General features: G+C 40.9%; 1 protein-coding gene and 1 pseudogene across 9 annotated transcripts in view; one reads left to right on the top strand and one right to left on the bottom strand.

Annotated features, from left to right (window-relative positions):
- The window catches only part of Rnf111 (ring finger protein 111), a 68,014-nt gene extending 44,806 nt beyond the window's left edge, over positions 1-23,208 (bottom strand). For 3 of the 9 annotated variants that reach the window (XM_052187887.1, XM_052187889.1, XM_052187888.1), the window contains exon 1: positions 22,483-22,796. In XM_052187887.1, coding sequence (XP_052043847.1) covers positions 22,483-22,760 — 278 coding nt within the window. In that variant the 5' untranslated portion in view covers positions 22,761-22,796. Of the gene's footprint in view, positions 1-22,379; positions 22,443-22,482; positions 22,798-22,895 lie in introns of those variants that run through there. The other 6 variants (XM_052187890.1, XM_052187892.1, XM_052187894.1 and 3 more) reach the window with 5 other exon arrangements.
- On the top strand, positions 1,397-19,073 carry LOC127689485 (E3 ubiquitin-protein ligase RNF4-like; annotated as a pseudogene).
- Positions 23,209-27,764: the final 4,556 nt, after the last annotated feature.

Below are 27,764 nucleotides of genomic sequence, written 5' to 3'. Positions count from 1 at the left end.
CACTAAAGTAGACAATTCTAAGCAGGGTAAATGTATATGTTTTTGAGACAGTCTCAGTACCTTACTCAGACTGTTTCAAACTGCCAGGATCAAGGGCATCTCCTCCCTCAGCTTCAAGTAGGGGTGACGAAAGGTGCATGCCATACCTGGATTTACATTATTGTCAACATCAGTTTTATGAGATAGGGTTCCTCTGTGTAGCCCTGGCTGTCCTGGAACTCAGAAATCTGCCTGCCTCTGCCTCCCAAGTACTGGGATTAAAGGCATGCCCTACCACCGCAACTCTTAATAAAAGAAACATTTAATGGGAGCTGCTTACAGCTTAGAGCTTTAGTACATTATTGTCATGGTGGAGATCATGGTAGCAAGCAGGCAGACATGGTGTTGGAGAAGTAGTTGAAGAGTTCAATATCCAGACCAGCAGGCAACAGGAAGTGAAAGATATTCTAGGCTTTGCTTGAGAATCTGAAACTCCAAAACCCACCCCAATGACATAATTCCTCCAACACAGCAGCTGACACTAACAAGGCCACATCTCCTAGTCCTAGGTTAGTGGCACCACTCCCTAATGGCCAAGCCTTCAAATCTATGAGCCTCCAGGAACCATTCTTATTCAAATCACCACAGTCCACATGTATACATGTGCACCATGTGCATGCCTGATGGCTGTGGATGTCAAAGGAAGGTATCAGATACCCTTGAACTAAAGTTACAGATGATTGTGAGCTACCATGTGGGTGCTGGGAACTGAACCTGGGTCCTTTGCAAGAGCAACAAGTACCCTTTACCACTAAGCCATCTCTCTAGGCACTAGATTATTGTCTTCATAGTACAGAAACAAATAGGGAAGCATTAAAAAAAAACAAAAAAAAACCCGATAAAACTTTACAACACAAAAACTGCACTAGTTGAAATCAACAATTCTAAAAAAGAATTCTAAAAAATAGTAGTCTCATACAGGGGATGAGGTTAAAGGCCCGAGGGCACAATAATTAGCATGCCCACATTCCAAGAGCCAAAATCCACAAAGGTACACAATAATGACCCTCAAAGAATTAACAGATGGAATAGAGACAGGCAGTCACAAGACACAGGAGATGATATTGAAAGAATGTAAGGCAGGGGTTGGAGAGATGGCTCAGTGGTTAAGAACGCTGACTGCTCTTCGAGAGGTCCTGAGTTCAATTCCCAGCAACGACATGGTATCTCACAACCATCTGTAATGGGATCTGATGCCCTCTTCTGATGTGGCTGAAGACAGCTACAGTGTATTCATATACATAAAATACATCTTTAAAAAAAAGAAAAAAGAAAACAGGGGAAAAAAAAAAAGAATGTAAGCCAGATCAGAGGTGGAGACTGGTAAGGCTTAAAGAAAGAGTCTATCACTTTAAGGATGGATAAGAGGGTAAATGGAGGTAGGTGACAGGAAGAAGCAAGATATTCTAAACCTTTAAAATCTTTCTTTTCCTTCCTTCTTTCCTTTCTTTTGGCTTTTCAAGACTGGGTCTCTTTTGTGTGTGGCCCTGAGTGTCCTAGAGCTTGTTCTGTAGACCAGGCTGGCCTCAAACTCACACAGATCTGACTGCTCTGACTGCTCTGCCTGCTTAGTGCTGGAATTAAAGGGGTACACCACCAATAAATGGCCATCTCTTTAAGAGCTGCAATTTACATCATTAGTTACATTTTCAATGGCTATAGCAGCACAGTATATGAAAAAGGGATCAACAGAGCCCAAACTAGAGACAGAATAACTACTTCTATAACAGACAAAAAGGCACTAGACACTGAAACAGAAAGAATAATCAGAAAAGCCAGGCCCAGAAGTAGTGGCATATGCCTTCCAGCACTTGAGAGGCAGAGGTAGAGGCAGATGGATATCTGTGAGCTCAAGCCAGCCTAGTCTACAAAGTGAGTTCCAGGACAGCCAGAGTAAAACTGTCTTGAAAAACCAAAATAAGAAAAAATAAAACAAAAAATAAATCCAGAATCACCGTGGTTCTGTTGACCTTGGAACAGGAAGCACCTCCTGTCATCCTGGCTGAGGCAGCATAACCTGCTGAAATCCTGACAGTCCCTTTCTATACACTTCAATGAACTCTTTTCGTCTCATTCATTCTTAAAAGAATACAAATCAGATCACATTTCATTCTCTCACTGGAAACCTTTCAGTGGTTTCTAAATACACCAAAACAAAATCCAAACTCTTGAGTGACTCTTTGGACCCTTTGTGAACTCATGTTCCAGCTCAGGCTCCTACTAGCTCCCCTCTCAGTCACCATCCCAACCAACTGTCCTTTCTTTCTTGAATTTGCTCTTCAGCTCACTATGCCTACAATTCTTTTCCCAAAGACTTCTGCTCATCACTGAGATCTTGGATTACATTTTCTATCTTTGGAGAGTTTTTTCTGAGTGTTCTATGGCAGCAAGACGTATATGTTCCCAACCAAGGAAATCAGCTGTAATTCTAGACAGACAGTGGTAGTACATATCTTTAATCCCAGCACTCAGGAGGCAGAGGCAGGCAGGTCTGATTTCAAGGACAGCCTGTTCTACAGAACAAGTTCAGGACAGCCAGGGCTACAAAAAGATGGCTGTCTATGTTGTCCAGGCTACCCCTGAATCAGTCCTCCTGCCTTAATCTCACCACTGTAAGCAGCTCATCTTAACCATCCTAGTATTCAATTGGGTAATAAATACATTTGCATGGTTGTACAGCCATCTTCCCTCCCAGGAAATTTTTCATCTTTTTCATCTGAAACTTCATTAAACACAAACTCCATTTTTCCCTCACCTGCCTGTAACACTATCATTCACTTTTCTCTGAATTTAACTGGTCAGAGTCCTTCCTGTAAAGGGAATCACTTGATTGTCTTTGTGTTGGGCTCATATAACTTAGCACTGGGTCTTTAAAGTTCACCCATAATGTAGCACATGTTATGATTTCCCTATTGAGGCTCACTGCTGTTCCACTGTGTATGAGTGACATGTTAATGTATCTGGTCATCTGTTAGACATTTGGGCTGTTTCTACCAGAACTGAAATTGCTAGATTTATAGTTCAATGGTTGATACTTGAGGAAACAGCATTTTCCACCGCTGCCATTTTACAGTCTAACCTGCAGCAAACAAATGCTCTAGTTTCTGCATAGTCTTGCCAGCATTTGTTATTCTGGATTTTGGAAATTGCCACCCTAAAGGCACTCGCTTTGCAATGTCATTAACATGTTCTCCTTTACTTACAGGCTGTTATATGTCTTCAAAGAGATGACTGTCAAGTCCACTGTCCATTTTATAGTTTTCTAGTTCTTATGTCTCCTGATATCAGTTCCTTGTCAGAAAAGATTTTGAAGGAAAGACAGGGCATAACAGGTCAAAACAAGCTAAGCTAGGTATGGTGGCACAAACTTTTAATTCTAGCACTCTGGAAGCAGAGACAGGGAGATTACAAGTTTGAGACTAGGCTGGGATACAATTTGTCTCAAAAACAAAACAAAGCAAAACAAAACAGGCTGATGCTACCACTCAGTGGTACTGGCTACTCTTGCAGAGGTTCTAGTACAATTCCTAGTATTCATATGGCAGTTAGAAACTCTAGGTCCAGTCTCAGCAGAGCCAGAAATCCTCTTCTGGCCTCTGAAGGCACTGCCCACATCTGGTACACAGATATACAGGGAAAACACCCATATACATAAATAAAAGGTTAAAAAGGAATTTAATGGCAGGCAGTACTTTTGCTACTGCCCAGCTAACAGCCTCTTGCAATATAATCAATAAACTTGGAAAGAAACAAATATAGAAAAATTAAAAGAGGGCTGGAGAGATGGCTCAGCAGTTAAAAGCACTAACTGCTCTTCCAGAGGTCTGAGTTCAATTCCCAACAACCACATGGTTGTTCATGACCATCTGTAATGGGATCCAATGACCTTTTCAGGTGCGTCTACAGACAGCAATAGTGTACTCATACATAAAATAAATAATTTTAAGAAAAAGAAAAATTTAAAGAAAGTTGATTACACACAGGTACTCTCAATGACTTTTTTTTTACATTAATGAAAAAAATCAAAGGAATAAAAATAATAATTGAATTTGACATGAGTAACTAATAACAGGGCGATGCAAACTGCAAAGATAGCACGAGTGTGGCCAGGATAAGAGAAAAGCCTTATTAACAAGATTAGGCAGCTATGTCCATGACTTCTTGAATATTTACCAGTATGCCATATCAATCTTGGAGCTCAGGATCTATGGAAGCACAGAAACAGTATACCAGTAAATAGTCTAACTTATAGTTAACTAATAGTTTTAACTCAGATAGTTACAAAGCAATCATGTGCTGGACCTATGAAAGCACGATCCTGTACTCTAAGAAGCTCACAATTTACTATCAAACAGAATCTGACTTTTGTTGTAGGATATTTGACCACACTGTGAACCCCAAGACTGTGTTATTTACTGAAAAGCTTGTTTCTAGTTGTGCTGTGACTTCAGTCCCAGTCTCTAGCACACAACCTTTAATCCCTCTGGCTAGACTACAAACACACTCTACAAACACTTAAGGGAAGCTACTTAAGAGAACAGTGCAGAGGGGGGAAAAAGAGACAGCTTTACCCGGGAGAGTTTTATTGAGACAGGTTGAAGAGAGAACAAACTAGACACAGGTAAAAAGAGAATGAGCCAGAAAATGAGAAGGAACCAGAAGATTAGAATAGGTTGCTAGAATTAGTTTGAAGCAAAGCAGAGCGATTCAGAAGCTGAGAGAGAAGTCTGCTTCAGTCAGCCTGAAGAGGAGTGTGAGCCAGAACACCTAAGCTGAACCAGCCAGGCAGAGCTCAGGAAGAACTAGGAAGGGGTGAGCTTAATTCAGCAGTAAGTCTCAGAGGCTGAAAATGTTCTAGGCCTACATTAGCTTGCACGAAGGCTAGAAGCTTCCAGGACTAGGCCTAGGTTAACAGACTGAGGCAGCAAGCCTAGGAGGACAATTATTAATATGGGCCAATAAAAATTACATTTACAGACCTTAATGAGCCAAAAAATAGGAACTCTAGTATCAGTGTCATGCAGGTAAGATACCCAAGTGAAACTATGAAGGAAGGGTGAAAGAACAGATGTGTTTAACAATGGGCCTAACTGAATTACGTCCTAAGATATATGTTGGTTTTGTGTTTTCAGTAGGGAGAAACTAACTGGGGTCAAATTATTAAAGAATGAAGGATCACACTACCTAATATCATTTAGGGAGATCCAATAACTAAAGGAATAAAAGGAATAGGCCAGAAAGAAGTCAAGACACCTAGAGAAGCTCTTCATGAACAGGCAAAGAACAGTTTTTAAGCTACTTCACTGGGTTAGCATGAAGAGTGACTAATAATCTTTCCACCTACTTCCTAGTGCCAGAGCGATAAAGAAAAGGGTGGGCTTCTACACTGTCATAACAGCTTGTTCATTTTTATTCTTTATCTCTCATTTTGCTTAATTAGCAAAATAAAAACAGCTTCCACTTTGGTCCCCAAGTGGGTACAAATTTTACAATCTAAGGCAAAATAGTAAAACTTAGGTATGGAATTTTAAAATGGCAAAAAAAAAAAAAAAAAAAAATTAAAAAAATAAATAAAAAGCTAAATCTTTTATAAAATTTGCTGACTCTTCCTTCAACTGTTATAAGAAAAAGCTGTTGCTCTAACCAAGACCTTTCTTAAAACTACAGCTGCTATTTCAAACCAAGTTTTGCACATGTGAACAAGTGAGCAAAAGCAATGAGTTCTTCTAAACCCAGTCCACTTACTTTCTGGGATGTCTGAGTGTCTAAGTGAAAGCAGGCAAATGTTCTGATTCCTATTAGTAGAACTAGAGCAATGGAAGAGGCCCCACGCCTCTTCACCTGTCCTAAGCCCTAAGTCACATCTAAGCAACTTCCATGACAGAAAGGAAAGGGGTGGTCAGAAGATTCAGATGTGAGGGCAGTTGCTTCAACCTTGACTTCAAGCCTGGTGATGCTCAGAAACTGACTCCAAAGTTGCCCTCTCACCTCTACACATACATCATGGTGCATGTACCCTACACATGCAATGCAAATCATACACAAACACAAAGGAACACACACATCATCATTATCATTCTCTTTCTAATTAAAAGTAACAAAAAGACTTGCTAGGTCCTGAAAGGTGAAAAGAGAACAGGAGAGGAAGGACAGGAGGGAGCTTCCATTATTTGAAAAAAAATGAAGTTGAGTAAATCCTACACTAACATCATTTATAGCGAAATAACACTAAACTAGTACTTATATTATTGATGATGATGATGATAAAGATGATTCTTTAGAAAAACTCACACCTACCTTACCCCAAGCCAGAGCAGTTACCCTTGGAACCAAGATGTTTTTTAAGGTTAAGAACAAAATGAAAAAGCCCAACTTTTCCATACTCCCCAAGACACAAACATGCTTTCTTGCAAGTTCTCCAGTCACTTTCACTTAATGTTTTATTACATTTTATTTAATGTGTGTGTAAACATATCATGATACATGTGTATGAAGGTCAAAGGACAACTTGCAGAAGTTAGCTCTCCTTGCTCTTCACCATGCTGGATTCACAGGTCCTCAGGCTTGGCACCAAGTGCCTCTACCCACTGAGACATTTTGCAGGCCCTTTAGCATTTAAGAATAAAAAATGTTACAGTGATTTTTTTTTTAAAGTTACTTCATAAGTGGAGCAGTAGTGGCACGGGCCTTTAGTCCCAGTACTCCAGAAGCAGGCACATCTCTGAATTCAAAGACAGCCTGGTCTACAGAGCAAATTCCAGGACAGCTGGGGCTACACAGAGAAACCCTGTCAAAAACAAACAAAAAGCAAGCAAGCAAGCAAACAGTTATTTCCTAAACTGGTGCTAAAGTTGTATAGTGGTGCATGCATCAAAAAATAATTATTTTTAACCCATGTGAAAGAATTCCCCAGGACAAAACTGAAACAATTTGGCAACCAAGTAAGTTAGAGTCTAACTTCCATTAAGGACAGACATTCATTGAATCCATATTGATATAAGCAAACCTTTCTTCCAGAAGTCAACTTTTCCAGCCTCTCACAGAAGTTAGACAACAGCCCCTCAACCACTATCCTCAAGTGGACAAGAGGGAAACTGTAAAAAAACAGGCAAATGCTAGCTCCTTCCCTGTTCACAGTCATCATCACTAATGATCATGAGGCTACTATGGAACACTGGTAATAAAGTGATAAGGGAATTTCACAACTGAGGCATTCTTCCCCCAACCCATAATAATAATAAAAACATCCCACAAAACAAACTGAAGCACAGTCTGTTAAACACATGACAGGTGTGTAATATTGTCATAATCTGCAAGGAAAATACCTAGACAAACTGAAACCAGAGACTACATTTAAATACCTGGAATGTAGCTAATAGAGATGCATCAATGTCATCTTTTTGTAGATACAGACTTGCAATTGGTGGAATGTTAACAAGGAATTGAAACTGGGTGAGGGATATAAGGGAACACTATACTGTAAGTGTAAAGTTATTGCAAAAACAGTTTAGAAATAAAAGAAGGAAGGGAGCATAGAGGTATTATTTACAAAGCTTCCCTAGGTTCTAGAAAAGGAAGGGGACAATTTAGAAACAGAGTTTCCCTTGCCAATAGCTCCAAAAGTTTTATCCAAGAGGGAAGAAAGAGTCTAGAACTGGGACCACCATGAGAATAGCTAAGTCTTAAGTATCTGTCATTCCATTGGGATTAACTGACAAATTCTGCATAATCCACTGGATACAGTGTAGGAAAATGACTGTCCTATGTCATCTTATATTATTACTACTGGGAAATTTGCAACTAAGCACACCTTCTTGCATCTATTCTGCAATAATGCATTAAAAATTTACTACACAGGGACACACGCATGCTTAAATATATTTATGTTTTATCTAGTTTGTAATATGAAAATGTAAACATTATATGTAAAATAGTAGTTAACCTAGGCAAGTCACCAAGAGGATAAAATATGAAAATTATGTCACTGGTTCGTGTGTGTTCGTGTGTGTGTGTGTGTGTGTGTGTGTGTGTGTGTGTGTGAGAGAGAGAGAGAGAGAGAGAGAGAGAGAGAGAGAGAGAATGTGTGTGTTTTTGTTGTTTTTGAAACATCTTTGGTAGGTAAAGATGGCCTGGAACTATATAGCCCAGACCAGCCTTGACCTTGTAATCCAAGCCTCAGTCTCCTTATGTGGGGATCTCAGGTTTGAGCCACTTCACCTGACTCACAGTCATATTAAGTGTCAGCATATGGGATGGCTCCTAGTATAATCTAACTAATGTCCTTCTAAGAGGAAATTCAGAAAAATGGGGGAGGGCTACAAACACACAAATAAAAAATTATGTGAAGACACAGCAAGAAGGAGCTTAACTGGAAGCCACAGAGAAACAGCGTCTAGAACTCTAAGACATACAGTTTTGTTGTTTTAGGTTACTGTAATAAACACTGTCTGACTACCTTAAATGTGCTTCAATGCTCTATGTATTTATAAATACAAAGATAAGACAGAACTGACTTTTACTATGTACTAGCCCGGCAGATAGGTGTGTCACTGTAATTCAAATGCCGTATGTAGGTACTAGGACAGATACAAGCTTTGTAACAAACAGTCCCAGAATCTTATCTAATCCTTAAAGGGAAGTATACCCGGAAAAACTTTCCTTGAAGAAAAAGAAAGTCAGTTATGGTGGCACATACTTGTAATCCTAGCAACAGAGCGTGCAGACACAATTCAAGGTCAGTCTGGGCTTCAAGACAGTTCAAGGTAGCAAGATAACGTCTCCAAAATGAGTAAACTGGGCACAGTAAGGAATCCCCAAGTAGCCACTCTAGGGGAAAGTTTATCCCAAACTGCAGCACCTGGGAGGAAGGGATACTGGAACTAGGACCAGGGTTTGGGAGCAGGGACTAAGGAATTTAGAGACTGATAACAGGCACCACAGTCATACGTTAATAGTCATACGTTAACAAGCACCACAGTCATATGTTAATGGAAGGGCCAAGAGTTCCTAAGAACAAGCAGCAACTCTCTTCCAGCCCAAGAGGGGAAGCCCATCTTTTATCTAAATGTCTGACCTTGGAAAAGGACATTCTTTGGGGTGGGTCTGGAGAGTGACAAAAAAAAAATAAATAAAATCAAAATAAAAGAAAAAGAAGTATATCAGGAAGAAGTTAGCTGAAAAAAATGAAAACATTGCTTGATAGACAATTTACATTTTTCAAAGGTATAATTCAACTTAAACGGCTATTTATCTACAATAATTACTTTTAGGAAAGGAAAATTGAGATGACTTAATTAAATTACTTTTTAAAAAGTTAACTTATAGGGCAGCTCAGAGGTTAAGAGCAGCGACTGCTCTTCCAAAGGTCCTGAGTTCAAATCCCAGCAACTACATGGTGGCTCACAACCATCTGTATGTAATAAGATCTGTCTCCCTCTTCTGGAGGTGTCTGAGGACAGCTACAGTGTACTTACATATAACAATAAGCAAATCTTTAAAAAAAAATTAACTTATTTCATGTGCACTGGTGTTTTGCCTGCATGAAAGTCTGTATAAGTGTCAGATCCCCCTTGAACTGGAGTTACAGTTGAGAGCTCATATGTGGGAACTGAACCCAGGCCTCTGAAAGACCAGCCAGTGTTCTTCCTGCTGAGCCATATGTCTAGACTCACAGGCCTCCAGAATCTACAAGACCTAAGATTTCATAGCAGCTTAGCTGGAGGAGGCATTGTGGAAAGCGCTGTCATTTCTATCTCAGCTCTGAGCTCCCAGCCTTCCCCTTCATCACCCTCATCAGGCAGCAGGATCCCAAGTTAAAGGAAGGGGAAACACACAACCATCTTCTATGAAACCAGACAGGGACACTAACAAAATAAAATAAAAAACAAAAATAATGCAGGTCTATAGCGCAGTGTTGATGCACACCTTTAATCTCAGCACTCTGGAGACAGAAGCAGGTCAGGGCCTGCCTGGTCTACAAAGAGTCCCAGATAGTCAGGGCTACAGAGGAAAACCCCTGTCTCAGAAAAAACAAACAAAACAAAAGCCCAAAAACAAAAAAAACCCAGCACATTTTGTTTTGGAAAGTAGAGTTTTTTCATTACATATGTATTGACAAGCCAATAGGCTTAAATTTTTAAATTAATACTTGTCTTTTTTTGTTTTGGTTTTTTTCGAAACAGGGGTTTCTCTGTATAGCCCTGGCTGTCCTGGAACTCACTCTGTAGACCAGGCTGGCCTCGTACTAAGAAATCTGCCTGCCTCTGCCTCCCAGAGTGCTGGGATTACAGGCGTGGCCCAGCTAATTTAATACTTTTCTCAAAAAAAAAAAAAAAAAAAAGGGATCAATCCCAAAATGTGTCAAGATTGGAACAATTAGTGATACGAAATGAGGTTTGCATTTAAAATTCTGCCTGTAACATGTATTATAGATCTGCTGAGAGCCGCTATAATGTAAAAATATAAACACATTGTTTACCATGTTCTCAAGAGATATAGCCTGAAAAGGACTGTGTGTAACCTGATCTGAAAAATATAAGTTACAATAATTAGCAGTTTTAAAATAAAAATCAAATTTACCTTATATATAAAAAACTCATACAACCATACTCTGGGAATCGTGAGTATGGACCTAACCAGCGTCCATCATCTTGGCCAGTATTTACTAAAGCTTGCTTCAAATTTGCAAGGAAAGGGCTGGAGAGATGGCTCAGCAGTTAAAAGCACTGACTACTCACCAGAGGTCCTGAGTTTTCAATTCCCAGCAGCCACATGGTGGCTCACAACCATCTGTAATAGGATCTGATGCCCTCTTCTGATGTGTCTGAAAATGGTTACAGTGTACTAACATACATGAAAAAAAATAAGTAAGTAAATCTTAAAAAAAAAAAAATAATGACAAGGAAAAAAAAAAGACACACAACAGTGTAAGAATTTTCTTTTAAAAGAGTTCGGTCTGAATTTACTGTCTAATGCCCTCAGACACCACACACCAAAATTCTAATGCTGGTACACTTCTAGAAGGGTGTAATATAATCTTAGTCACCTTGTTTTCACTCAAGAATTTTAAGTCTGTTCAGAACTTACAAAATTCAGCTGGGCAGTGGTGGCACACTCCTTTAATGCCAACATTCAAGAGGCAGAGGCAGGTGGATCTCTTTGAGTTCAAGGCCAGGTCTACAGAAGGAGTTTGGCACCCCTGTCCCACCGCCATCCCCATGCCCCCACCCAAAAGAACAGGAAAATAAACTGAATTGTAATGATCTCTATAAATAACCACCCTCTTGTCACTTATAAGTAGGATAGAATAACAGAAACACTGTTAGTATTTCCTATATAGAACACACAAGGATTATTCTAGTTTCACACAGAAACCTTCCCCAAGTCATAAGTAAGTGACAGATGCTAACACAATTTCAGATATACTTCTAATGTTTCTCCTACCTCACTTTGGTAGCTGTGGTACCAGGGGCCTCAAATGTGATGGGCAGGCCTCCATCATGACACAACACGGTTCTATTTACTGTTTTTATTTTCACATAGTATCTCCCAAACTTCAGGACTCTCCTCAAACTTGTGGTTCTCTTCCCTCAACCTCCAGAAATTACTTACATTATACATGAAACAATAATCCATTATTCCATTCCTTGAAAGCAGAAAACTGTGATAAAGTTAAAATGATATAGTATAAACTCAAAAAGTGACCACAAATGGAAAACAGACATAGACAAATAAAACTAAAATCAACCAGCAGTGGGATTAAAATGCACCATAATCACCCAGGCAGTGGTGGCACATGCCTTTAATTCCAGCACTTGGGAGGCAGAGGCAGGCGGAATTCTGAGTTCGAGGCTAGCCTGGTCTACAGAGTGAGTTCCAGGACAGCCAGGGCTACACAGAGAAACCCTGTCTCGAAAAACCAAAAAAAAAAAAAAAAAAAAAAAAAAAGGCACCATAATCAACTAAAAAGAGACATGAGAAAGGAAGAAAACTGGACACCAAACGGTTGGAGCAAACAAAAATTGAGCAGCTGACAATGGCTCACAAAGACACTAGGATGATGGGTAACTTGTTCTGTGGTCCAGTGGTTACATAGCATGTCCAAGGCCCTGGCTCCACCCCCAGCACTACCAACAAAAAGAAACAGCAGAGAACCCAAAAAATACTTATAAATTCCATCTTAAGATTCCCAACAAGAGTGACAAGATAATCTTTCCAACAACAGTGGTCAAAACCACCAAAGAGCACTAGGGGGAAAAATGAGTCTCAAGTTATCTGCATCCAACCACATACAAAATTAATCCTAAGAGCTGCACCATAAAACTTCTGCAAGAAAACAGGCAGACAATCAAAAGCCAAAAAAGGCAGTTTCTTTTTGAACTGATAAACTAGACATTACTAAAATCAAAACCTTTTCCTCTTCAGAAATACCAGTGAAAAACTGAGAAAGAATAGAAAGCATATAAACACATATGCAAATGCATATGCAATTTTAGTGTAAACACACACACACAAACAGAATGCATGGATAAACTCATGATAAACACCTTATGGTTACCACAAAATGGGCAAAAGAAAGACGTTTCTAAAACTGTAAACAATCAAACAAACACAAATAGCCAGTAAATACCTGAAAAATGCTCAGTATCTCAAAATCACTAGAAAAACATCTATTAAAACTACAGTAAGTTCCCACTACACATTTTTAAAAAAAATGTTAAAAGTAAAGAGAGCTACCCCCAAGAAGCGTCATAATCAAATGCTAGACACTCTGAAGCTCCTAATATAGACATCTAACCTCCCATCCAGTAACTCTACACTAAGTTCTGAAAACATGTACAAAACAGTTTGTATATAGATGCTCACAGCTTTATTGATGGTTAATTTTAGACAGAGCACAGATACAAGATGCCAATCAACAACAACACAGGAGAACCTCAGGACCTCCACTCAGGGGAGAAAAGTAGACACACAGTATCTGTATTACTCCATCAAAAGTAAAGGAACCTCTGGAATAGCTAAGCACTTAAAATGGCAGTTCTGGCCACTTGGGATTAGGGCCTTACTTAGGGTAACTCAGACTGGGGCAAATCCCCAGTGATATTTCTACTTTATTCAAACTGCATATTCCAGGCAGACTGAGCTAAATACCAAGGAGATTTTCAAAGAAACACTCTTTTATTTTTTGGCATAACAGGCACTCTGTGATCTACTATCACTTACTGCTCACTCTAGTGAAATAAAAGAGACAAAGCTTAAAAAAAAAAAAAAAAGATGCATTTCACTCCAAGTAATATTTAGAGGCAAGTAAATGTAAATAAGTATACAACTGTGGTTATAAAATGAACTTGCGTTCTTCTTATTTGGAGGGTTCCCCCACCCCTACCCCAAAGTTCTGCTCTGCAGCCCAGGCTAGACACAAACTTGCATTCCTCAGGTCTGTTTTCCAGTGCTGGTGGTATCACAGGTGTGCAGCTAGAAACGGTAGAATGGAGGCTAAAAATGTGTACATACCTGTAATTTGTTTTCGTTCTGTTCACTATGGTGCTAGGGATTAAACTCAGGGTCTGGTACATTTGAGTTCTAAATTGAGCTAAAGACCAAACCCTACCAACCTAAAATAAATGTTAGCAGGACATGATACATGCCTGTAATTCCCAACACTTAAAAAGAAGTGGAAGCAGAAGGATTCCAAGCTTCAAGGACTACACAGGAAGATCATGTCTCGACACATATAAATAAGAAGTTACAAAAAGGGGCTGGAGAGGTGGCTCAGTTGTTATGAGTATTTGTTGCTTTTACAAAGGATCTGGGTTCAACTTCAAACACCCATACTGTCTACTTGTAACTATTCCAGTTATACACACACACACACACACACACACACACACACAGAGAGAGAGAGAGAGAGAGAGAGAGAGAGAGAGAGAGAGAGAGAGAGAGAGAGAAGAGAAGAGAGAGAGAGAGCATGAGGGGGATACACATAAAATGAGTAAGTCTAATTTTGTTAAAGAAGCTATTGGCTTGACTGTTGGTTAAAGGAACACCTAAGATAACTAGAAATCTGAAGGAAATTAATTACAGAATCTGGGTATAAAACCCACTTATTTTCTACAGCATTTACAATGGTTAATAAAATATTAGAAGGAAAATATGTGATGAACAAACACCAGAAGGAAATATAATGCCATAGAAAATGTCAAAATCATGAAAATAAGCCATGTTTTATATTCTCTAAATAAATATTTACACAATTTCTTTATTAAACAAAGATTATTCTATATTCAAGAGTTTAGCTTAGGAAAATCAGTCCACTCTTTAAATATGTAAAAAGTGTATTTGTTTACATATATAAACATTATTTTACTACTAAGATTTGCAAAGAAAGTCCATAATCATGTCAGTAACGTAAATTAATCACTCTTAATTTTTTTTCTTTTGTTTTGTTTTTTGAGACAGGGTTTCTCTGTGTACCCCTGGCTGTCCTGGAACTCACTCTGTAGACCAGGCTGGCCTCTAACTCAGAAATCTGCCTGCCTCTGCCTCCCAAGTGCTGGGATTAAAGGCAAGTGCCACCACTGCCCAGCAATTAATCACTTATCCAAAATTCATTTTGTTTAAACAAGGTGAATGATACACATATTCTTATTTTAAATACTTGTCAGTCCTTAATACATGGTCAATTTTTTAAAATTTCACAAAAAAAAAAAATGGTGACAAAAATCCTGTCATCCAACTGATAGAAACTCTCAAAATGAAGAAAGACAATATGGCTAAGAAATTAAAAGATCTTGCTACCTCAGTCCCATGCCTACTCCACCATGCAATGGCGCTCCCCCTCTCCAGGAACTCCTGCTACAGTATTTAGGCGCCTGGAACTCTCACTCCCTCACTTCCTCTAAGTCTTTTCAGCTGCTTCCTTATCAATAGACCTACACCATCCACTTCAAATTCAAATTATTATCACAATTGTAACCAGCTTCTGAAAAAGCAAACACAAAGTTAACTTCATCCACTATTTTCTCTCGCTAGCTCATTTCCATAATCATCTACAAACTTTACTCATTTTTCAGCCCAAATCAGTTTTTACTGAGTTCTATTTAAAGTAACGGAAGAATTGCCATGAGAATGGTAGTCAAGCAGTGCACACTTGCCTAGCGTGTTGGACAGAGGCCCCAGGTTCCAGCCCCTCCCCCACACACTTACACACTAACTATACTAAGGTGGAAATTAGACAAAGCACAGACTCATTTACCATAAGAACCCAAGGACAGAGCCCACAGGATGGTCTAGCAGGCAAAGGTGCTCTCTGTCCACTCTGATGACCTAAGTTCAATCCTCAGGACCTATGTGGTAGAACTGATGCTGTTGTTTTTGTCCTCTACACCTGCTTCATGTTCATACACTGGCGTGTGTATACATACACATACACACACACACACACACACACACACACACACACACACACAACAAAAAAATTTAAAAATAATGCTTACAACTGGTTAATACTCTAGAGCAGCAATTCTCAGCCTTTTTGACTTTTTAAGCTCTTCATATCCTGAGGATCCCAATTTTTTCATGTACTGCTTTTATCTACTAGTAACACATTCAAAAGTAAAACTGAGAAATATCCAAATAATATTTGTAAGAGCAGTAATAGTATACACACTTAGAAACTAACATTTATAAGTGTTTCCAAATACTGTGAAAGAAATGCTATACATTTTCATGAATCTCTTAGCATCTGGCTCCACAGAAGCCAGCTTCTTTATCTGCCTTAGTTTAGAACCTATGATAGGTTGGTTGTACTGGTTAAAATATAAGAAAATCCAGTTTCCTGTAATTATAAAAAAAAGAAGTGCTTCTAATTCCTTTCACAAGTAAGTGTAGCAACAGAGGTAGTTTAACAGAGGACAACTGCAGTGTGTAGTCTGAAGCTGTAATAGTCAAACGTTGCAATATAATCACACCACCACCTCAACTCCAGAAAAAAACAAGGGAGACCCAATATATGTGATAGCTATTCTTGGTTGTCAACTTGTCCACATCTGGAATTAACTAAAACCCAAGTGGCTGGGTACATCTGTGAGGGATTTTTCTTAATTATTTGAAGTGGAAAAACCCACCTTTAATACAGATCTTCTGAGGTAGGAAGATCCACCTTTAATCTGGGGCACACCTTCTGGTAGAAGCCTATATAAAGGTCATAGAAAAGAAAGCTTTTGTTCTTTGCCTGCTTGTCCCCATTCTTGCTGGCAAGTTCATTCCTTCACTGGCATTAGAGCCTACTTCTGAATTCCAGTATACTGAAGACATCCAAGTATACTGACATCTTCATAAATCAGTATGTACTGAGATAGCCGGCCTCATGGATTTAACTACTACTAGATTGTTGAACTTTCCATTGGTAGTCAGTCACTGTTGGGACAACTTGGACCACAGCCTATAAGCCACTCTAATAAATCTCTTTTCTATATAGAAATAGATTCATTCTTTAAGTTCTGTTCCTCTTGAGAACCCTAACTAATACAGCATCAGAAGACCAACACCCAAGGGTATCCTCTGTGATGTATTTATAAAAAGATAAAGAGGTACAAGAATATGTTCTATGGGGGTGTAGTGAGGTATGGGGGAAGGGGGTGCCTCAGCAGACCCATGCCAAGGCATTCCTTCACCCAAGGGACCAGCCACATGACGATGTAGTATAGAATAGTGTTTATTCAGGGCATGAGAGGAGAGTTAAGAGGGTAGTAGAAGCAGAGAAAGGCAGAGAGAGAGAAGTAGAGAATAGAGGCCGGCCAAGAGCATGTGGGGAGAGAGGGAGGAAGGGAATGGGGAGAGAGGAGGAGTGAGAGGGCAAGAGGCTGGAGAGAGAGGCAAGAGAAGGAGGAGGGGGCAAGCAGCCCCTTTTATAGTGGGCCAGGCCTACCTGGCTGTTGCCAGGTAACTGTAGGGAGGAGCATACCTGGCTGTTGCCAGGTAACTGTGGGGTGGAGTTAAGACAGAATGCTAACACTCTGGCCTCCACATACACATGAACATGCAGACACATGCAGACATGAGAAGTAGATGAGAACTCTACTACTGAACCACCATGTCATCCCCCCTTTTCAGTGCTGGAGACTGAACTCATACCCTTGAAATTTTGAGGTAAGCACTCTACCCTAGAGCTAAATCTCCATCCCTTTTTCTCATTCTTGAGTCTCTACCTCTAAAATCTAAAGACACGTTCCTACATAAGTAAACATAATATTATCATCTTTATCTCATCTAAGAGTAAAAGTGGCTGTACCACCTTTCTATCTATATAAGAAGCCCAATTCTATTCTTCTTTACTACATGATCTAATTTTCTTCAAGGCACTCACCACTAATTATCCTATTTATGGGGTTGCAGCTCAACAGTCTACTCTATGAAGGCAGCACCTTCATCCCTACAGACCAGTCAGTGTCAGTGCCTATAACGTGAGGCAATCAACACATACTTCAAGTAAGTCATAATGTAAAATATCAGCTCTGCTATGTGTTTCTATCATTTGCAACTTGCTTTTCATCTAATGGCAATTTCTGACTACCTACAGAAACCCAGGCAGCAACCTGAGAGATACAAGAGAGAATAGACTATAAGAGGATCAAATATAAATCTAAACTTTGCTAAACAATCACACTTCTGAAAGGAAAATAAGTTATTTGGGACTTTTGTTTGAGAGAGGATCTTTCTACATAGCCCTGGCTGGCCTAGAACCCACTTTGAAAAACAAGTTAGTCTCAAACTCACCTGCCTGTGCCTCCTGAGTGTTAGGACTAAAGCTCTCAGGATTTTTCCTCCATGTGCACTGGTATTTTGCCTGCATGTATGTCCGTGTGAGGTGTTAGATCCTTTGGAACTGGAGTTACAAACTGGTAGTTGTGAGCTACCATGTGATCCCTGAGAATTAAACCTGGGTCCTTGGAAAAGCAGCCAGTGCTCCTAACCGCTGAGTCATCTCTCAAGCCCCTCTCAGGGATTATTTTTAAAATGACATTAAGCCAAGTATGGTGGTCTGGGCCTTTAATCTCAGCACTCTCCAGACAGAGGCAGAAGGATCTCTAAAGAGGTCAAGGTCTGCTCTACTATAGCAAGTTCCACGCTAGCTGGGGCTACATAGTGAAAACTTATCTCAAATAAACAAAAACAGGGCTGCTGGAGTAGGTTCATCCTTGCTTGAGTGCACTGGCCGAGGCTTCTGGCTGATAAAACCAGCTCCAAAATTATGAAATGCTGAACATCTAGTTGGCTCCAATTTGTAAACCACAGGACAAGTATTTAGTGGGCATGAGAGGGTGAGAACATTCTACCACGCCATAAACCTTGGTGTAGATCACTTCCTTTTCTGTGGATTGAAGCCAAAGAGCACAACAAGTGCAAGAAATCCTCAAAAAAAGCAGTGTGGTGGAACTGTAAATTCTAGACATACCCATAAGCAAACTCAGGAAACAACTTCAATCCCCAAGGTTTCCTTGGAAGCAGAACCCACAGAAATTGTGGAAACTGTTGGAGGTGAAATAGTGGACCTCACCTGTGAATCTTTAGAACCTGTAGTTGTGGACCTGACTCACAATGACTCTGTTCTGATTGTTGAAGAAAGGAGAAGGCCAAGGTAAAATGGGAGGAGGTTGTGCCAAGACCATGCTGACAGTTGTGTGGTGAGCAGTGATGAGGAGGAACTGTCTAGGGACAAAGATGTGTACGTGACTACCCATACTCCTCGAAGCACCGAGGATGATGGAGCTACTGGACTCAGGTCCTCAGGTAACGTCAGTTGTCTGATCTGCATGGATGCTCTGGGATTGTGCAGAATGGGCATCTCATTATTTCTACAGAATGTGGCCACATCTTCTGTAGCCAGTGCCTCTGTGATTCCCTTAAGAATGCTAACATTTAGAAGCCGAGCGGTGGTGGCGCACACCTGTAATCCCAGCACTTGGGAGGCAGAGGCAGAGGCAGGTGGATTTCTGAGTTCGAGGCCAGCCTGGTCTACAGAGTGAGTTCCAGGACAGCCAGAGCTACACAGAGAAACCCTGTCTCAAAAAACCAAAAAAAAAAAAAAAAAAAAAAAAAAAAAAAAGCTAACATTTGCCCAACTTGTAGGAAAAAGATCAACCATAAGCAGTACCACCCCATTTATATATGAAATGTTCACAACTGCTCAGGATAGGCCAATGGACAGACAGCCGGGCTGGCTTTTCTGCATGGTATCTGCCTCCAGTTTCCTGAGCTCAAAAAAACTTTCAAAAATCAAAAAACAAAACAAAAACAAAACAACAAAAAGGCCAGTAACAACCAAATGAAAATGATGTTGTCAGAAGCAACTGAAAGTATTGTTTTTATAAACAATGTAGTAGTCCATACTATCCAACACCTAGAAGAGGATTAGAAATTCACTGTACTGGACACACCAGTCACACCTTTGATCCCAGCACTTGGGATGAAAAGGCAGGCAGATCTGAGTTTGAGGCTAACCTGGTCTACATAAAGTGAATTCCAGGACTACACAGAGAAACCTAGTATCAAGAAGGAAGAAAGGGAGGGAGGGAGGGAGGGAGGGAGGGAGGGAGGGAGGGAGGGAGGGAGGGAAGGAAGGAAGGAAGGAAGGAAGGAAGGAAGGAAGGAAGGAAGGAAGGAAGGAAGGAAAAGAAGAAAGAAAGAAAGAAAGAAAGAAAGAAAGAAAGAAAGAAAGAAAGAAAGAAAGAAAGAAAGAAAGAAAGAAAGGGAAACAAAGAAAAGAAAAAGAAAGAGAAGAGAAAAAGAAAAAAGAAAAAATTCAATGTACTCTTTGGCTTTACAGGGAGCCTGGTCTCAAAAACAGGGATAGGGGTTGGGGTGAGGGAATATTCATATTTAGAACCTTCTGAAAGTTGTAAAAGATTGGTAAAACTGGATATAGCAGCTTGCACTTGTAAACTCAAGCATTTTGGTGACCTAAGAGGCTAGCCTGGGATATATAATGAGAACCAGGTTATAGCACACTACCATCTCAGGAAAACACAAAACACTGAGCAATTTCTCCAGTGGACAGAATGATCTACTACCCGGAACAGGTATGGCCTCATCACAGGTTAATGCACATGCATGTGCCTCATTTGCATACTCGCATCATTCATTCTCTCCATGAAGCATTTCTTTCTAGAGATCTGTCCTGATAAATCTAACAGTGAATATTGAAAGAACTAAAAATAGAAGCTATTAAACGTGGAACACACATCCAAAACCAGAGGCTAGAAATGAACATTTATGAATTTTATACTCATTTTACTAATTGAGAAGGCTATAACTTCAAGGAAAGTTAACAATAAACTCACAGATCCGATGTACAACAACCATACTACATCTAAACAAATGTAACAAATCTTAATAACTTAATTTTTTTTGTTCTGTCAGTCTATTTTCCCCTATTAAAGTCTCAGTCCATAGGGTTGGGGTAAAAGCAAGGTCACATATAATTAAGCTTAACTAATGCATAATACCAAAGTCCTTTATTACCATGACATTTTTAACATTTAAAGCTCTAAATGTTTTGATACAATAAGTTTTCTATTTTGTATTTTCAACTTGAAAAAGAAGTATGTATCAGCTGTGCCTGCTGAAAAACTTACTGCTCCTCGACTTATGCAAGTAAACTGCTGTTCTCTTGGAACATCAGTAGAATCAGGTCTCAATTTCTCACAACTATGAAACACCAAAACAAAACTTGCTGAATATAACCCCAGCTAGCACACATTCTTCATTAAACTTAATTATTTTTATTATATCTTTCTTCAAATGCAAATTCTAGACTCAAGTACAATTACAGAAACCTTCCCGCCAAGCAGTGGTGGCGCATGCCTTTAATCCCAGCACTTGGGAGGCAGAGGCAGGAGGATTTATTAGTTTGAGGCAAGCCTGGTCTACAGAGTAAGTTCCAGGACAGCCAGAGCTACACAGAGAAACCCTGTCTCGAAACACCCCCCCCCCCCAAAAAAAAAGGGAAAGGAAACCTTCAGTCCCAGATCCTCAGGAGGCCAAGGCCAAAAGATTCCTGAGTCTAGGAGCTGAAGACTATTTCTAGTGAAACATCTAGGATACAAAAAGTGACCAATATAGAGACCAACGGGGAAAGATGACAAAAGAAAACATACACATGACACCCAACCCTGACTATTAAGAAAAAACTATTCTTGCTAATTTTCCCTAATATAATTCAGCCAACTCACAAATGTCCTCAGTAATTTTTTTCAAATACTACTGGTAATCTTAGGTAACAAGCAAACAGGATACAATGATATAATTTGTTCATGGTTATACCCTAAGAGAGTAACAAAAGTAATATATATATTGGGGGTAGGTATTTAAAATAGGGTTTCTCTACATAGCATGGGCTGTTGTAGAACTCACTATGTAGATAGACCAAGCTAGCCTCTGCCTCCTAAATGTTAAGATTAAAGGCAACTTGAACCATCACACACCCAGCACTCCTGCTACAAAAGTAATATTTAAAGCTAAATTGTTTCTCTTCAAAGTACAAGACCTTTCTTATAACCTATGTCACAATGTAACACAATATTAGTTACCAGTTTCTACATAAACGTTTTTAGTAAAAGAAAAAAACAAACAGTAACAAACTATCAAAATATAAATACAGACCTGGAGAAATGGTTTGGAGTCAAGAGTGCTTACTATTCTGGCTGAGGACCCAACTCAGCACCTATACAAGGCAGTGCAAAACCTTCCTTAATTTCATCTCCAGAGTATTATATCCTCTTCCAGTCTCAGAGGCACCTGCACTCGCAAGTGCGAACCCACACACTAATATGTACACACATAAAGAATTTGGGTTTGTTTGGGTTTTTTAATATATCCTCAAAAGCTAAGTAAAATCAGAATTATGGAAAAGACATCTACATAAAGTCAGAATCACCATAGCTATGGCAAAGATAAATGTTAAAGTCATGGAACCTCTGTTCATCTTTTTCCAATTTTGCTCTTTTTTGTTAAAGAGGTTCCAAAACCCAGAAAATTAAAGATAAAATGCCAAATGGAACGAAGTTTGGATCAAGTCAGGTTCAAGAGCTGTCAGAACTCTTAAAGTCTCTCTCAGCTGGCTCACTCACTGCTATTCTGGAGTCCTAAACTCATTCCGTACATAAATCAAGAACAGGAAAGTTCTCAACAATACAATGGAGTCACCCCGAACTACAGACATGAGCAAATTAAAAGAAGGCGCTACAACTTCCTGGTAAATTTTTTTTGGACGCTAAAAACTCACACTTGTTTTTTAAACATTATCTATAAAGCTCTATAATCTAAGAAGTGTGGTGACAAACCTCTATTTCTCCAGAACAAAAACCGATATTTCCACCGCACCACTGCTGACTCCGATCAATTATCTAGGCAGGATAAAGAAAACATCTTTTTTTAATGACTAACCAGCCAACTCCACACAATATCAGACGCGCCTGTCTTCTGCTCCGCGGACTGCGCGTGCCCGCCCGCACCGGGCGGCTCCCGGCTCCAGCCTGGGTTACCTTCCTCACTCCATTGTCACCCCCACTCCTCAGCCCTGAGCCCCCGTCCAGCAGGCGAGCGGCGGCCACAGGGCGCAATCCCCTCACCCACTCCCTCCCAAGAGGCTGTGGGTGTGTCCGCGGGCGAACTCTCGCCCGGACACAATGAGCCACTCCGCACCGCCCGGGACCCGCGGTCATTCCCCTGTCGCCGACCCCGGCCGCCCGCCGCGGCCCTTCCTCTTTCTCCCCACAGCTCGGCCCCTCCCCCGCCGCGCGCAAGCGCCGCCGTGCCGCTCCCCTCCCCCGCACCCCCCCTTCCGCCGGCTTCCTCACCCGAGTCCGCAGGCCCCGTGCGGCCAGGTCCGGGACTCGCAGGCGCGGGCTGGCGAACAGCGCTCGGCCGAGTGAGGCTGAGGCGGGCCGGGTGGCTCTCCTCAGGAGTGCGTTTGTCAACACCGCCGCCACGGAGCGTGAGGCTGCGCCCGGCTCGACCCGGCTCGGAGCACCCGATCGCGGCCCACGCGCGCTCGCGACCCTGAACGGCCGGCGTGTCTACGCCGCACAGCACCAGCGCCCCGCCACCATCGCCGCCGCCGCAGCCTGGGCCGGCCCTCCCCTACTGCGCGAGCGCGACACCGGGGGCCTTTTACGACAGTTCGGAAAGCGAGCCCGCTGGACCCTCACGCCCTCTCACAGCAGTACGTCTGCGCATGTGCAGATCCAGGCCCGCCCCCTCCCTCCTCCCCTCCCCCCCTCCCCCGCCCCCCGCGTGCGTCCTAGTCCTTCCTCTTTGCACTGACTTTTGCGAACTGTTGGCCCGATGGAATGAAGTTAAAAATAAGCTGGTTGGGTTCACTTTCCTCTGTGATTTCGGGCTCAACAGTACTTCAACATAATTCCGCCTACATCTTGGTTGACTTTTCTCTAACTAAAAATTATTTCAGCTTACTGACTGCACTTTCCGTGCCTTTAAACCAAAAACATGTTTAGTATCATTCTCAGCAGATGATACCCAAAACAAAGATTTTATCTCACTGTTGAAGTGAATTCAAGTGAATTTCCAAAACTGTTTAAAGTGTAGTATTAGGTAGCCTAGGAGCTAAACAATCGCAGACGACTTCTTTTTTTCTTGTTTCTTTTGTTTTGTTTTGTTTTGAGACAGGGTTTCTCTGTATAGCCCTGGCTGTCCTGGAACTCACTCTGTAGACCAGGCTGGCCTCGAACTCAGAAATCTACGTGCCTCTGCCTCCCAAGTGCTGGGATTAAAGGCGTGCGCCACCATCGCCCATCGTAGACGACATCTTAATTACTTCACAAAAACCAGAAGATTACAATGTCTTATTGTGTACCCTAGAAGAATGTAAGGACAGAGCTTGGGCTCTGCAGTCAATCAGTCAGACTTTCGATTAGAAAGCAGAGTGAGGGCGCCCAAGCTGACTTATTGTCGCCTTTATAAATCTCAGTTTCCTCCTTTATAAACTATGATAGCTTTATATGCTTTAAAATGATCTTGTGAGGTCAAATATGACGACTTATATAAAGTACTTATATTACCAATTAAGTATTTAACAAGCATTAATTCCCTTCTTATACATCAGCTCCTTGATATACTCATGTTCTCCATGTTTGGTGAAGGTGGTTTTTTGTTTTGGTTTGGTTTTGGTTTTTTGAAACAGCGTTTCTCTGTGTAGGCTTGGCTGTCCTGGAACTTGGTCTGGAGACCAGGCTGACCTCAAACTCAGAGATCCACCTGCCTCTGCTTCCCAAGTGCTGGGAGTATTTTTAAATTATAAACGAAGAGGAAATGGAAGGCATTGGATTTGGTCCTCAGCCTCCTTAATTGCTGCCCTCTACAAGTAGAATTATACCGGCACTATCAATGCCCAGGTCTTGTTACTGTCTCATGATGTCTCAAGCCTCTTTGTCTGTCCCTCTTTTTTTTCCTAAATCGTTTGACCTGTATTCTTTAATAAGAATGTGGAGACACTTGCCACATATGACTTCTGAACACTTGAAATAAAGCACTATTGAGTCTGTATTAATTGCATCAACTTTCAGAACTACAGTATACACATGTGAAAAGCCCAATACTTTTTACTATTGATTCTATGTTAAAGTAGTATTTTTTTCTTGTTTAGGCTAAATTAGTAGATTAAGTGTCTTTCACAACAAATCATACATAACATTAATATAAAGATCAGAACACCTCAATATTCAGGTGTACTGATTCTGAAATCAACTCCAACATAGTATTAAATAGCCTGTTATTCTAGATATACATCTCAGAAATATACACATACCAAAATACAGATGGGATGATTCCTTCCCACTTACTAATTACATCAGAGATGTTTTACATTGTAACTCAAAGGGGATGAATATTAAGCAGAAACACAGGATACAGCTAATGCCACCTATTTACACAGGCTAGTCCTCCACAACAAAACTCTCTAGACCAAAACTTTCTTCATTTGTTTGCTTGTTTTCTTTTGAGGTGCTTGGGCTCAAACTGAAGGCCTCATACATACTACTACTGAGCCACATCCCCAGCCTTGGCTCAAGGAAAAGTAATCTGAATAGTAAGAGCCTGTATTTTAAAAAAGCATAATCTGCCAGGCAGTGGTGGCACACGCCTGTAATCCCAGCACTTGGGAGCAGAGGCAGGCAGATTTCTGAGTTCGAAGCCAGCCTGGTCTACATAGTAAGTTCTAGGACAGCCAGGGCTACACAGAGAAACCCTGTCTCAGAAAACAACAATAAAAACAAAAGCATAATCTGAATACTGATTATCAGACTTGAGTACTAGAGATACCATAGAATTAAGTGGCACCTGCCTTTAATTTCAGCATTTAGGAGACAGAGGCAGGCAGATCTGAGTTTGAGTATAGCCTGGTCTACAGAGTGAGTTCCAGGATAGCTACACAGAAAAACCCTGTCTTGAGGGTAAGCTAGGAAGAGGACAAGAGTGCCTGTGAGAGACAAGGTAGGAGGACAACTGAGAAAGGACGAGGAGAGCAGGGAGGAGGAGGAGAAAGATGGTGGGCAATGGTCTGTAGGGATAAAAAAGACACTCTGGCTCTCCCGGGGTTTATGGTGATGGCTAAGTGGTTGAATGTTTACACTGTTCAAGAAAGACAGGCTTACAAAACTCAGCTTCTTTGGGTTGGGGACTTTAGGGTAGAGGCAAGACTTGGTCAGAGAGAGTCTTGGGGTGTCTAATATTTTCCCAAAGGGTTGATTCCAGTTACTTGTTGAGTGTGTTAGTCTAAAACTAATAAGGCTTCTGGGCTAGCGATGGAGATTCAGATACATTAACTTACATTTCTTATAGTTGAAGCAATAATTTTGATAAGGTCAACCAGACTAGAAATGGATATGGGAAATGTTTGTTATTTAAAGAGCTGAAGTGAGAGGAAATTCCAGGAGTTGTTAGGGAGGGAGGGAGGGAGGGAAGGGGGGAGAGAGAGAGAGAGAGAGAGAGAGAGAGAGAGAGAGAGAGAGAGAGAGACTCAAGATATATAGGCAGTAAGAAATCAAGAGGAATTTCAATAAAGAGTGATCAAGGATTCGTGAAATGCTGTTGGTTGAGCAATAAAAAGATCTGTAAACATGACCGACTTCAAGGACTATTTTGACACAGAGAAAAGAGCTTCTCTATGAAGGTGGCTTTGACACTCAGCTATTGTGTGACATAATCGGAAGATGGTTTCGGTTGTCACAACTGGAGAAATGCTGCTTATGTCTGGTAAGAGGTACTAAGCACCAAGCAATGGGCAGAACACCATCCACAACAAAGAGTCATCTGGGCTGAGAAACCAACATCTCACCCGAAAAGTCCCAACATGGGAAGTTACAGGAGAACTGATACTGTTTTGTTAAATTGGTAGTGAATAAAAACAAAAAAGAGAGACAAATCTAGAAGGATACCTAGTCAAAAAAAGGGGGGGGGGGGTAAGGATTTAAATCCTTTTGATACGTTGAAGGGAAAAGAGTCAGAAAAATAAAGAGGTAAATGATAATGGACCCAATAATCTCTACAGAACAATGGATGGTCAGATGCAATAAAATTAGTCATTGTACTGAAATGGGTGAAAAGAAATGAGTAGACAAATAAAATTAGGTTTGATTGCTTAAGGTGATCAAGCCTTTGGCTTCTCTTTGAAACACAAGACAGTGCCATTTACCAAGTTTGCAAGTGGCTGCATGGAGAATGACTAGCGCACTGAAATACAAAGCATCAAAGAGCTACGCAGTAATGGTGTCTGCCTTTAATTCCAGGCAGAGGCAGGCAGAACTCTAAGTTTGAGGCCAGCCTGGTCTACAGAATGAGTTCCAGGATAGCCAGGGCTACACAGAGAAACCCTGTCTTGGAAAACAACAACAAAACAAAAACCATCAGAATAGTCTCTGACATAGTTGCAGGGGTGGTGATGACAAACCAAGACAGGAAGTCCAGATTAGGAAATCCTTGAGACTGACAGGTCAGGTGCTGTGGTTTACATCTGCAGCAGGAAGGGAGAAGTCAGAATAGGAGGAAGCTCGCACTTGGATTAATGCAATAGCCCTTTTCTGGTTTTTCCTCCCCTATACTCCCATACCATCAGGAGTTAAACTCTAAAGAGCTGTCGGGACAGAGCAAAATCGGAGACAATAAATAGCTTAAAACCCTTCATCACCTCCAGGTCTTAAAGCCTTCATTTGACAAAAAACTGCTCAAAATCCAGAGTCTCCAGTATCATCTTCTCAAGGTAGGTCTTACTATCCTGCCCCCACCCATTGGGTAGATTTCAGTAGTCTCCTTAAGTTTCTTGTAACACTTTCAAAACAAAACAAGCCAACACAGCATCAGGTACCAACCCTGGGTTTGCTGTATGAAATTAACACCTTCTGTTTGTGCAGTCACGGTTTGCCTGTTGGAGTGGAAGGGGAAGCCCTTCTCCTGCTCAAGACTAATTCATTCGATCATTAACCATTTGCCTCCATAGGAACTCTTCTCCAGGATTTTTTGCCTCTTTTTCAACTGGCTCTTTTCTTCAACAAACCTAGGGGACCAGAGTTGCCCTTTCCTGACTCCAAACATGCCAGATGTATGCCTTTGCTTCCTAGCACCCTAGCTTTGTACCTGCTATTCCTCTGGTCTGAGTGAACCTTTCCATCTCTTCCAACTCCCAGCGTGTGCCATCCGCTTCTGCCTTCTTGCAG

The sequence above is a fragment of the Apodemus sylvaticus genome, chromosome 7 (assembly GCF_947179515.1).
Source record: "Apodemus sylvaticus chromosome 7, mApoSyl1.1, whole genome shotgun sequence".
NCBI classification, from domain to species: Eukaryota; Metazoa; Chordata; class Mammalia; order Rodentia; family Muridae; genus Apodemus; species Apodemus sylvaticus.
Note: the sequence above shows the minus strand (reverse complement) of the source record. Positions and strands in the feature narration are given on the sequence as shown.